The 14,238-nt window shown below is 38.7% G+C and overlaps 1 protein-coding gene across 2 annotated transcripts in view; it reads right to left on the bottom strand.

Moving 5' to 3' along the window:
• LOC134743733 (phosphatidylinositol 4-kinase beta) overlaps positions 1-13,850 on the bottom strand; it is an 80,898-nt gene extending 67,048 nt beyond the window's left edge. The window contains exon 1 of one of the 2 annotated variants that reach the window (XM_063677356.1): positions 13,313-13,850. In XM_063677356.1, the coding sequence (XP_063533426.1) occupies positions 13,313-13,404 (92 nt within the window). In that variant the 5' untranslated portion in view covers positions 13,405-13,850. The remainder of the gene's footprint in view (positions 1-13,312) is intronic. The other variant, XM_063677358.1, reaches the window with a different exon arrangement.
• Between the last annotated feature and the right edge of the window lie 388 nt (positions 13,851-14,238).

Below are 14,238 nucleotides of genomic sequence, written 5' to 3'. Positions count from 1 at the left end.
TTAAACCACGGCACTGTTCATCACATACGTACAACGCCCGGTCCTCCAGTTGTCAGCTCACCTCGTCGCCTAGCGCCAGATAAGCTGAAGATAGCGAAAGCGGAATTTCAGTCGATGCTCGAAAGTGGAACAGCTCGACCTTCTGAAAGTCCATGGTCTTCACCCTTGCACCTCGCGCCGAAAAAAGACAACGGATGGCGGCCATGCGGTGACTACCGGATGCTCAATGCTCGCACCATACCTGACTGCTACCCCATCCGTCACATACATGACTTTACACAGAACATCACAGGCTGTAAAGTATTCTCCACCATCGATCTCGTAAAAGCCTATAACCAAATCCCAGTCAATGAAGACGACATCCCGAAAACTGCTATTACTACGCCATTCGGTATGTACGAGTTCCCCTTCATGACCTTCGGGCTCCGCAACGCTGGTCAGACTTTTCAGAGGTTCGTGGACGAGATGACGCGAGGACTGGACTTCTGCTACACATATCTGGACGATTTTCTGGTGTACTCTACGTGTCATGAAGAGCATGAAGAACACCTCCGCCAGCTATTCTGCAAACTCCAGCAATACGGTATGGTTATAAACACATCCAAGTGTGTGTTCGGGAAGTCGCAAGTTACTTTCCTCGGTTACAGCATTTCGGCAGACGGCATCAAACCTCTGGAAACAAAGGTTCAGGCGATTAGGGATTACCCAGTACCCAAGACGGTAAAGGAGCTGAGAAGATTCTTGGGCATGCTTAATTTTTACCGCCGCTTCATCCCACATGCAGCCAAACTCCAAGCGCCGCTAAACGCTTTCTTGACCGGCTCCGTAAAAGGCTCACACCCCGTAGACATATCGGGTGAAGCGCTTAAAGCATTTGAGGACTGCAAGCAAAGCGTATGCGATGCAGCACTCCTAGCACATCCAGACTGCAGTGTTCAGCTCTCTTTGGTCACAGATGCGTCTGACACATCGATTGGCGCAGCCATACATCAATACAAGAACGGAGCATGGCAGCCTCTGGCATTCTTTTCGCGCAAATTAACTACAGCACAGCAAAAATATTCTCCTTATGACCGGGAACTCCTTGCCATCTACGAATCCGTACGCCACTTCAGACACATGCTGGAGGCAAGAGACTTTACTGTGTTTACCGACCATAAGCCCATCACTTTTGCTTTCACCACAAGACGCGACAAGTGCTCACCAAGGCAGTACCGTTACCTAGATTACATCGCCCAGTTCACCACAGATATTCGCCATATCTCTGGCATAGATAATTCAGTTGCCGACGCGCTGTCACGCATAGCATCCATCGCAGGAACCATAGACTACAAGGCACTCGCAGAAGATCAGAATTCAGATTCTGAACTGCAGGACCTCCTAACGAATGGTTCCTCCCTACGACTGCAAAAAGTGAACACCGAAGGCGCAAGCATATACTGCGATCTCTCTCAAAGCGCACTAAGACCTTATGTGACACCACCGTTCCGCAAGCAGGTGTTTGACAGCATTCACAATTTAAGCCACCCAGGCGCCACAACATCGGCTAAACTAATCGCAGACAGATATGTGTGGCCTGGCGTTCGTCGCGATTGCAAGACCTGGGCACAGAGTTGCCCAGACTGCCAGCGCAGCAAAATACATCGCCACACTTCAGCTCCCCTTACTCCCATACAAACCCCTTCCGATCGCTTTTCCCACGTGCATATGGACCTCATTGGCCCCCTTCCCGTCTCTTCAGGCAACAGGTACTGCCTCACCGTCATCGACCGGTTCACAAGATGGCCTGAGGTGTACCCACTACCAGATATGACGGCAGAGACGTGTGCAAAAGCCTTTGTCTTCGGCTGGGTGGCACGTTTTGGCTGCCCAAACAAAATAACGACCGATCGCGGAAGACAGTTCGAGTCGCAACTATTCAAAAGCATCGCAGGTTTCCTCGGCTCCAACCATTGCCCCACGACATCATACCATCCTGAGTGCAACGGTATGATAGAACGTCTGCACAGACAGCTAAAAACCGCAATCATGTGCCATAATAACCCACAATGGTCAGAGATCTTACCACTCGTACTCTTGGGAATAAGGAGTGCCTGGAAGGACGACCTCAAAACTTCGGCAGCAGAACTGGTTTACGGCGAGCCTCTCAGATTACCAGGTGAATTCTTCAACCCATCCACCAACCTGGACATTGACGTTACTGACTTCGCCTCTCGCCTGCGTCGACATATGGCTAACCTGAGCCCTGTTCCAGCGTCGTGGCATACAACAAAGACGTTTTATGTACCAAAGGATCTGCTCTCCTCAGAATATGTTTACCTGCGTCAGGGCCCCTGCCGAAAATCCCTGGAAGCTCCATACTCTGGTCCATATAAGGTCCTGGAGAGATGCCAGAAAACATACAAAATAGATATACAGGGTAAAGAGTCAACAGTTACTATAGACAGACTAAAACCAGCTTACCTGCTTCGCAATTCCTGCAATCAGCCACAACCAGGGCCAGATAGAGTCCCTGAAAATCGGACCAGAAGTGGCCGAGTAGTTCGATTTCCAGCTCACCTAGATCACTATCGCCCGTGAAACGGTCTCGGCGGGGGAGTATTTGTGGCCTACTCCACATCAGTACTAAAAGAACATTAATAAATTAGATTCCCGAAACCTTCTTCGTATGGACCCACGATTCCCACGAATGCTTATAACATGGCGGCGCGCGAGCCGTCAGCCGTTGCTAGGCAACGATCGTCGCTCGCGCAGGTGCCGCGCGCGCCCGCGCCGCGCCCCTTCACTTCAGTGTTACCTACGTCACGGAAACAACCGCACGCGCATCAGTAGCTTAAATCCTATCCGCGTACCGACTGTGATATCTGATTATAAATACCTAAAGACTCATTGACTATTAATCATATATGGTGCATGAACCTGATAAGTGTTTTGGTGAACTGTGTGTGCTTGTGTAACTGCTTGTTTAAACGCTAACCTTAACAAACCTTAAACTGTAATTTTAGACATTACATACTGTTTACGAAGTGCGTGCATTATCATTTACGATCCACGTAGGTCTAACACCCACAATACTATTTGCTATTTATGTATGTGTATTATTAGGTATTATTATTTCTCAATTTCTATCACTCACTGCATCACCTACTCACATTACTTGTTTTTTTTTTTTGCCTTGTCTCCACTACCCTAAGGTTGTCTGGAAGAGATCGCTCTTTAGCGATAAGACCGCCTGTTGTCTACCATAGTTTAAGTGCTTAATTTGTATGTCATGTCCTTTTTATATTGGTGAGCAATAAAGAAAATTTATATTGTATTGTAATGAGCTCTTTCATTTGATATGTAACAGTAACACGATATAGTTTGAAAAACTTTATTTTTTGATTTTATTATTTAACCCCTAAAAGTGGCCCTCGTGTTTGAAATTCATTTGTTTACGTTACATGTCCGTCTTTGGGTCGGAAACTTACATAAGTATACCAAATTGGTCCAGTAGTTTCGGAGAAAACAGGCTGTGACAGACGGACAGACAGACAGACAAACAGACGCACGAGTGATCCTATAAGGGTTCCGTTTATTTTCCTTTTGAGGTACGGAACCCTAAAAACTGAAGAGCCACCGGGCACGAGGATACCCACTTATCGTCGGCTAAAATCGCAAACCTCGTAAATCCATCTAAAGAACATTAGGGATTTGTTACTTTAGCCAACAATACCTAAAGTTGCAAACCTTCTTTCGGAGGAGATAAGAGGTTTGCGACTTTATTAGCCGACGTTATTCGACATCGGCGTGTGGCCGTTAAAATAATCAGTCGCACTGAAGAGGCGGAAATTCGGAAATCGTTACGAAACGAATTGCCACACTCGATAATCGTATGTACATATTGACATAGACGACGTGTGTCAATACCCTTGTTTTCATAAGACCTCTTTTTGTTATCTATGAGCTCACAAGTTGTTAGCCCAATTTTATCGGATGAAAGTAAAAGGAGAATGGGAGGATGAGAGGTCATTAAGTGTAGACGGGTCACTTAGTGATTGTATGGAAATTTCTATAGAAAGCGCTCCCTTCCCTTTCTCTTGATGTGTACTTACAGTTGTTTTATGTTGTATGGAAACACATAATTTATTGCCTTATGTGAATATAATATGTCCCATTTTGGAAAAAATATATACATTTTATCTACTATTTTTTCCTTTAACTCATCGTCGGTCGTAAGATGTGCATTAAATAATTAATTTAAATATCAAGTGATATTTCGTACGTAAGTTCCGAAAAACTCATTGGCACGAGCCGGGGTTTGAACCCGCGAGCTCCGGATTGAAAGTACCGCTAGGCCACCAGCGCTTTTTTTATTAAAAAATTAAATTCCATATATTATATGGCTAATGGGATTACATCGTCCCTGTAGAAAAAATTATGCAACATAAGCCGGATGCCCAATGCAGCGCGTTTAGCGCTCTCATACATCTCGTTTTCTTTAAAATGTTTTAATTAAATGTTACAATATAGTAGCTACATTACGATATCAAATTAATATGCATATTAAACATAATGTAGATTAGGTTAGGCATCAACGCATCAAAACACTATAATCCTCGGCCGAATTAAGGTTTACTTATACGATTGAATGTGTTTAATTTGGTCAGAAACCCTCGAAGAGAGTCGGCAACGAGGATATACCATGAGGCAGGGGGTAAGTTTGTTTATGGTGTCCCTTAATGGCCGCATTGCCTATTTAAAGATCCAAGCTTTAGTTAGTGCTTCTGGCAATTTTCCGCAACTCGACAACTATTGTGCCTATTTTGCGTGTTTTATATGTGATCCAAGCTTTAAGTAGTCGAGTTAATTTAAAAGTACACAATCAATTTTCATGACAATACTCTAATGACTGAACAAACATACTACTAACAATAAAGCTGCCTTGGACTGTCTACTGGACAGAAGGCCACAACAAATCATTTTAGATTCATTGAATGATACACTGATATTGTTTCAATAGACATTTGTGACGTTTCCAACCAAAAGGTACCACATTGTCGCTAGTCGATAAGGCTGATTTCAAATTGAAGCTATATGGAAATAGCGCCTTATTGACAACCGACAATAAGTACCCTTTTGGTTGAGAATGGCACATTTAGAAGGCCTTCCTACGGACAACGTTCGTTTAATACGTCATTTTCAGTTGTCTCTTTCTATGGAACCTAAACCACCTAAACCTTAAAGGAGAAGGAGTTCTGAATTGGACAAAAAAAATTGTTAAGCATGTGGAAATGATAACAGTTGTTACAGTAAATAAAAGGTAAGTATTATCCAATATGTTTATTTTACCAACTAGAAAGGGAATAAAATAAAACTGCTATTTTTCATAACTGAATACACAATGATGGCTAAGTCACTTCAAAAACGATGAAGGTTTAAATGTACGAAGCGTCTACTCAATAACGTTTAAATTAATTAGCACTTTGTAAAATAAAGGTAAAAAACCGCATGACTCATCCGACAATGAACGTTGACAGCAATTTAGCCTTAACCTTGATGCGAAAAAGTCAAAAATAAACTGGTTACTGCAGATAAAAAGAAGGAAACATTGTCGCACCTATAATTAAGTACAAAAACAGATGAATTATTGTGAACACGAATTTTGCGATGACGAGCGGTCATCATGTTTTCAATTAATCAACCTTGTAAGCGACAAAGGGCATAAATATTTCATGAAAATTTAAAAAGAGTTAAAAACCGACTTCCGCCTATATTGTAACAGCTTAAAATGATAACCCCTCAGAACGAGTTTTGTTTTAAGTCCCCGGCAAGCTCATTTTTAAAACGACTAGCTAGATTACTCTGAAACTTTGTACTTGTAAAAAAAATACAGCGAATTTTAGTTTTTCATACAAACTTATATACTTGTTTTTGTTCTATTTCGTTTGTTTTATATACTAGAGCTATATAAATTAATTACAGAGTACTACAGACCTACATATACCTCATGTCATTGTATGTGCAAAGTTTCATTACAATCCAACACGAAACTCCGTTTGTATGGGAAGTTGAGATTCGGCCGAGCTTGCCGGATATAGTTGTTACGTTGTTAGCTCTGAATCCTTAGCCAATATTGTTGTGCGAAATTTAAGATAAGATCGCGATTATTAAATTTTAGGAGGCATACGGTAACATCCAAGTTCGTAGATTGTGTATCGCTATTTATATTTATCATTGTGTATCGGCGCGAGATAGCCTATACGATTTTCTCATTTCGATATTGCAGTGCGTCTGTAACGTATATAGGAGTAATCCATACTAACATTATAAATGCGAAAGTGTGTCTGTCTGTTACCTGGCTTAAACCGCTGAACCGATTTTGTTGAAATTTGGTATAGAGATAAGTTTGAGTCCCAGGGAAGGACATATGGTAGTTTTTATCCCAGAAGTCATTCTTTAAGGGGGTGACAGGTGGGGGGGGGGGGGGGGGGGGGTGGAAGTTTGTATGGGGAATCGATAAAAAGCAGATTGGATAAAAAATAAGCTACCCAGATTACTAACTCCACGCAGACGAAGTCGCGGGCAAAAGCTAGTACCATATAATAACCAATTTATTGTCCGAGTAAATCTTCAATTTATGAAGGACGTATTCATTAAACGTATTTGCGCCGATTTCAATATTATTTTTTGTCGTAGTTGTGTCCACTTGAAGATATGAAGTGCAATACTTCTTCTCTTCTTCTTAATAACAACTTATACAATCAATGAAATTTTCAGTTCATAAATCATAATTCATTTATTCGTTGCAACCATGGTTCCACAATTATCCAATACAAACACGTTCCATCTTTCTCGTGTCACACTGAAAACTAGATGATAGATGTTAGTTGTGTGTCGAGTTTCGTGGTTAGGAAATTCATATTCCAATTAAAACAATTATAAAAGTACAATATCTATTTCCGAGTACATACATTTGCAGAGCGATTTAACGTCACGATTGCGGACATGTTTACAGCAGTTGATCTAACCGTGTTTGAATACGGCTCAAGGCATTGTTAAGATACTATTTTATATTTACATATGAAAATCAGAGGGCCTACCGCGAAACACGTTCGACGTGTTGCCTCCCTGTCACACTTACGTACGAATTTACAAGTGCGACAGAGAGGCAACACAGATGTCGACTACGAAATAAGGCGCGTTTTGGTAAGAAAACTGATGTATGGAGTTACCACTCTTTCTTTACTTATATATCTCTATGGTCAGGAGAAAATCACAAATTTGGTTGCAGCAAATACGAGACTTTAGATTGTATCTTGAGTATCGTTTCATGTTATGTCGTATGTGTTGCTCTAATTTTTTATTCCGTGATGGTGGCAAGGCAAAGCGTATATAGAGTAGAGAACCTTCCGCGAATAACGTAAATAGACATTTCCGATGGTCGCACTAGGCCCAACAAGTAGATATTTGGCTGTCTTCCGAGCTGCTTCCGTATAGTTGAACTGTTTCAAATATGAGTGAAACGAAAATTTCACTGTCACTTAATCATCCTAGTATTTATTTAGTGGTCCCATATTTTTGCATTGGACTTAAATTAAACCAAGTGGCTGGTTATATTATATGCTCAGGAGAGAGCTTGGAACGTGGAAGCAATCTCGAGCATTACCCGACGGGTCAAAGCCTCGAGCGCCTTTAGATTTCCTCTCCACCTAGTGTTAATCGGTTTAAGTTCATTTACCTAAGCGCCGGACCGAGGGTTAAAGGATTAATAATTTAAATCGGTAAACTCGGAGCAAACCTTGATAATTATTTTTAAACACGTACCGTCCGTATTATGTACTGAACGCTTACAACTCGAGCAACACATCCACGTGCCTGCCTTTTAAAAGTTGGATGGGATTTGATTTGTTAGCAGTAAATAATAGGTCCTTAAGCAATCATATTGAAATCCTTTCTTCAAACATCGGTGTGGGTGACATATCACATAATTGCCATATAGTGACACTAATACTAATGGCTAATGTACGAGTAATAAGAGCCATATTCTCGTGTTTTGATCATGTAACAGACAAGGAATAGTTAGACTACAAGCAATTTTGATTGCTTATACGTTATCTCGCTTTTACGTTTTTGAGAGAAAGAGAACTTTAATCAAAACGGATTAAGGTGGTTTATAGAACTTTCTTATCGCGTCCGACACGAGGTTTAGAAAGTAATGAAGCAAAAGGCTGACCAGGAAGCCGGCTAGGTGGCGCTTTCCGCCCACTTTTACTTTCCGTCCATTCACCTCGCGGTCGAAGATCGCCCTACATTCAGCGAACCTTCTTCGAGACCCAGTCAACAATTTGACCTCTATGTTATTTTTAGTTTTGGTTTTGAAACCAGCGCGGTTGTTTATAATGGCATACTTCGTTTTTCACCACTTATTGTATTGCAGTCAATTTTGGTCAATTAAAATACCTATCCTGCCTGGAATTTGAGATGGAGTACAGTACTCCACCATAGAAGGAATACAATGGGTAGGTACTAAAATGAAAGAAACTAGCGACCCGCCCCGGCTTCCCTCGGGTAAACCTTAACAAATTATACACCAACCTTCCTCAAGAATCACTCTATTGATTGGTGAAAACCGCATGAAAATCCGATCATTAAATAGTTTTTGAGTTTATCGCGAACATTCGAACATACATACATACAGACAGACGCGGCGGGGGACTTTGATTTATAAGATGTAGGTAACAGACACGAGATTACGGCGTATAGACATATTTTCCAACCAACAATAAGCTACAGAAAACTTAAGTTCAACAAAACGCTACAGAAAACTTTAAGGGGCCCACTGACTATCAGTCCGCCGGACGATATCGGCCTGTCAGTTAGAGCAAAAATTTGACAGTTCCGAACAACTGACAGGCCGATATCGTCCGGCGAACTGATAGTCAGTGGGCCCCTTAAGTTCCAGGACATACGTATAAATCTTACAAAGTATGTCCTATTTATGTGTCAGTATCTGACTTATTGAATTAAGTATGCGGAGTCTGGGGTCAAAGGACAGACTGCCTACATTCCAATTGGGCCACTCATCAATCATGTGTGAATTGTGTGATACGGCATTAGTTCCAACCGAATTCCTAACATGTTATTTATTTGTGGGTTTACTATCGGTATATACGGAATTGAGGTAAACAGAACTACAATATTGGATACAGATGTGCCTGATACTACCAGTTGACCACGACATGAAAGAGTACATCGACTGAGGAGGATGGACACAAACATTATAACAGGTAGTTTGAGATGTTTACCATATTATAATTTACTTTAGGTACCTTCATACCTTGCTAAAAATAGTTTTGAAATATTTCTAACTCGAGTAACTAATGTTAAAAAACTCAAATTTGTTTACATCGCTATAGTTACCTACATGCCATGCTTATTGCTTGTGTCACTGTACTAAAGATGATATTTTCAGGGGTGCCAGTTTTTCAAATTGTGCGCCAGTCGCTAAGATTTTCCTGTCATAAACGTTATAATAATAATTATATTTATGCTAGAGCCGTAGTCGTTAGCCGTATGACGAATTGTAGAATACTTTTCCGCGTGTGTCCAAGGCCAGGATTACACTTGTAAGTTTTACTTACGTAAGTATACTACAGAATGAGATATGAATATCGTTATCTCATTCCAGCAAATAGCTTTGTCCCTACTTACGTAAGTAAAACTTACAAGTGTAATCCTGGCCCAAGTGAAACGAATTAATAAGTGCAGAACAGGTGTTCAAAATTAATACTTATTGGAGCATAACACTTAGTTTAAGAATGAAGTTAATGAGAAGCATTCCACTAAAAACGTGATTTAAGTAGGGTAGCCTTGTGTCGTAAAGTAGATATGTTATGTTAAATATGTAAAGTCGCAGCCAAACACCTACACGTTTACAATTTTTCTCCGTCCGTTGTAACTTGTATGTAATAAGGCGAAAACTTTTAGTTATAGTAGTACCTACCTCGCGGTCTGGTATTATTGGTAAAGAAAAGACGCTTACCACAAGGATTATCGTACATTGACCCGCCTGTCGATATCTCTATTGCACACTCATAATTATTGTATTGTTGTCATGCTTCCATTAACATTGACAGCCGGCATCATGGGACAAGCGGGTCAGCGGGAAAATCCTTGTGGTAAGCGTCTTTTTAGGGTTCCGTAGTCCGTACCCAAAGGGTAAAAAATGGGACCCTATTACTAAGACTCCACTGTCCGTCTGTCTGTCAGCAGGCTGTATCTCATGAACCGTATGTATTTCTGTTGCCGCTATAACAACAAATACTAAAAACAGAATAAGATAAATATTTAAGTGTGGATCACGGCGGTGCGGATATAACTATACTTCCGCCGCACGGCCGCACTCCTACCTACAATTATTTCACTAAACTTAATCCAGTAATATAACTATATCACTAAACTAAAGACGTATTACAGTTATATTCCTAATAAGATAGTAATGAATCACTTTCGTATAACTATGTTACGACATATAATTATATCCCTAGGGTTATAACTATAACGGCTTTATCTATCTTACTGCGACATATACATACTTAAATACATAGAAAATAACCATTACTCAGGAAATTAACTCAATATGCACAAGTGCACGCAATGATACCACAAGTATAGCAAAAAAAAATTCAAAATAAAACGAACTATCATGTTAAAAAAGATCCAAACTGAACAAGCTAATAGAAGTTTATTATCTATTCAAAAGGATCATAACATTAAACCATTTGCTGAACCATAAAATAGTCATATAATAATTATTGTTCACTTTGAGCAGTGTAAAAGTACCAGTAATAGAAAATTATTAAATAACATGTTGGCAACAGTACAATCTCTTTATTACACATAACTTGTACCACAAACATGTAAATATATACTTAAATATACTGTACATTGCATAACAGCATAAGAAGTATTATTTTGGGATAAAAATCAATACAAGAAAGTTTATTAGAATGTTTCATACATTATGAAAAAAGATTGTTTTCACTGGTATTGGTAATTCATTTTCTATTGTTTTTTTCATGTAATAACATATAATTTAAGTTTAACTATAAAAATAAAAATGTGAGTATCTGCATTTACAAGTTTTTTAAGTGGAGAAACCTTTCAATCATGCACCTGGTTGTCATTTAGATTTTATTATTGTGACTCAGTAGCATGACCATCATCATCATCTTTCATCAAATGTGGCCAAATGTGTTCAGCAAGTTTGTAAAATTGAAAAATGTTACATCATCACTCTTGCTAACAATTCATGAACTAATACCAGAACAATGTTTAAACAAATGTAAACTGAGAGTGAACCAAGGACAAATTGTTACAGAACTCCTATTTTTCAGTCAAAGAAAATTATACCTTTTTATATATGCCACAAGAGCTCTTCCATTTGTCACAGATTGCACAAAAACAGTGCGCAAAATAAAATGATGTTCATAAAGTGTGACCAGTTTCTCAAGGCACTGCTTCATGCCCTCTTAACTGCTGGTTCAATGCTCACATGGATGAAATAAACTATGGGAAAGCAAGCCGTTGGTAAATTGCTGTTATTTGGAAAACTACCAATACTGTTAGACATTGTACTTATATTAGACTATACAGCTATAATAATATGGAATAGATAGGGCGACCAGACATCCCAAATTTTAGCCATTGAACTTGACCATCTCCCGAAAATTGGACAAACTAATTTGAGACAGTAGTCTTAAAAACAAATTAAAAAAACATACAATCAATCATAATCAACCTCCTGCTTTATATAAAGTCATTTAAGTCAGTTAAATTTAATATGAATGAGTTAAAGAAAGAAAGTAAAACTAATAGGCATTATGGACATACTCAATGTGGAATATTTAAGAAACAAGGAATTTGAAGCGGCTGCAATTTGTGTAACAAATAAATTATGGTGGCAAACATATTTTCCATTCTTGTTTTATACAAACTAGTGTTTATGTACAGATGAAGGCAAAAATATCGATCCAGACAAATGGCTCAAAAATATGTAAACACGACTTTATTGTGTAAGGTGTAAGTGTACACATATTTTTGAAATTTTGGGAATGTATATACATTTATGCCCTTGGCTGTACCACTTATGTTTTCTATCAACAAAGTACATAATTTTGCAGTAGAATATAAGTAAACTACTTGAAAGTCTAAATATCTTGAATGCTGCAGAGATTTTTGTTCACGGGTCACACCTTTATTTACATTTAGTTTGTGTAAATAAAAGATAGACTACAAAATTATTTAGCATTCATATTCAACTAGCGAACAAATCAAATTATTTTATGAATCATTTTGATTTGTGTTTTTTTAATTAGTCACACTACTATATATAAATTATGAACTGAAATAGATAACCTACTCTAAAGAAAAAAAAATTGTGGACTTGATCACTTTTTTTTGTATATGTTATCTATAGTTGGTCAAGCAAATCATGTCACGACGTTCGACTAGTCTGGCCTGTGAAGCCGATGGTCCTGGGTTCGAATCCCGGTAAGGGCATTTATTTGTGTGATGAGCACAGGTATTTGTTCCTGAGTCTTGGGTGTTTTCTATGTATTTATGTATTTGTATATAATATACTATATTATTGTCTGAGTACCCACAACACAAGCCTTCTTAAGCTTACTGGGGAACTTGGTCAATCTGTGTAAGAATGTCCTATAATATTTATTTATTTATTATTATGTCAGTAGAAAAAGGCGCGAAATTCAAATTTTCTATGGGACAATAACCCTTCACCCCTACATTCTTTTGCCGCCTTTTTCTACTGACAAGTTTTGCTTGACCAACTATATTTCAGTTTAGCATTCATGTTGTTGTGGTACAGATCACCAAACAGTAACAAGCACCAGAAAAGTGCATATGTACTAGCATACCTAATTAGTTGAAAGATAATACAGTATATTCCTTTATAATTAACAAATGTTAATGCTATTAGTAACAGTTGTAAATGCATTACAGACAAGCAACTTGAGATGCAAATGGAATATGTACACAAAGTAATGCTAATACTTAGCATTGTTGTCCCAAACATTTATCGGTATGTTTACAAATTCGGTAATATAGGACATGTTTAGTACGGGTTTATGAGTATATAGGACGTGTTTAGTTTTCCCATGGAATAAAATATTACTTACATTAGGAAACAAATATCTGTTTGTGTTTTCCATAACAACATAACCTGAGTCGTAAAGCCCATGTCAATATCGTTTGTCACGTCAATGCGCCGAGCAAAGATAAAGCACTGATAAGGTTTCTCTCGACTTACCTAAAGTCCAAGCTGAGATTTCTCTGGTGCGCGGAGACCTTTGAGCCCTTGGAATCACTCCGGCTGCCGTGGACGGGTACATCCTCCAACATGCTTACACACTAACCGACGCTTTGTTTGCAAAATAACAATAAACTCATATCACGACTCGCGACGATTACAAATCAGAGTAAATAACAACATGGCGTCCACTCCCCTGCATTCGTAACTAACATCCATAAACACGAAACCCCCGTTACGCACAACGGAGATGATAATGAAGATGATAATATATTACATCTCACAGCCATTAAAGTCCTTTCAATTTTTGTTTACACAAAAATGTAGCCCAAATAACTGAAATTATTATATCGAAATTGCGCCCTACAAAAGCGAGCTACCGTAACGTTAGAAATTAATTGTTACGAAAACAAAAAACTGCGACTATCAAAACTATAATTAAAGTATAATTACTAATGCGAACGTTACAAAAGAAAATATTCACGAAAATTAAATAAATCGATGGCCTGCGACCAAATTCCGAGACATATTCGTTTTGTTGTGCTGTCAAAAGTGTCAAAAATGGTGTTTTTTTTTTTTTTTTTATTTCATAACCTACAGTCCTACAAGTCCTACAGTGGAATTCATAAAAATGAGGGCCTCAGAATAATGACTAAAGCATAGAAGTAGGGCAAAAATGCTTCGCAAATATGTATACCCGTACTTTACTTCCTTACGAATTAGATAATGTGCCGAAAAGAGATGCATATATGCTTGTTATTTCTCATTTACGTATGGTGTCATAAGTTTGATAATTTGCTAGGGATGTAACTGTGTCGACTTTTTATATCGATAAATTATGCATAAGTTTATGTGCCGTGTAAAAGAATAATCACGAAATTGGCAAATTGATAATAGTCTGGCTAATGAAAGTTGAACCTGAAAAA

Source organism: Cydia strobilella, chromosome 8 (genome assembly GCF_947568885.1).
Source record: "Cydia strobilella chromosome 8, ilCydStro3.1, whole genome shotgun sequence".
Classification (NCBI taxonomy): Eukaryota; Metazoa; Arthropoda; class Insecta; order Lepidoptera; family Tortricidae; genus Cydia; species Cydia strobilella.
This window is presented reverse-complemented; position numbering and strand designations above follow the sequence as displayed.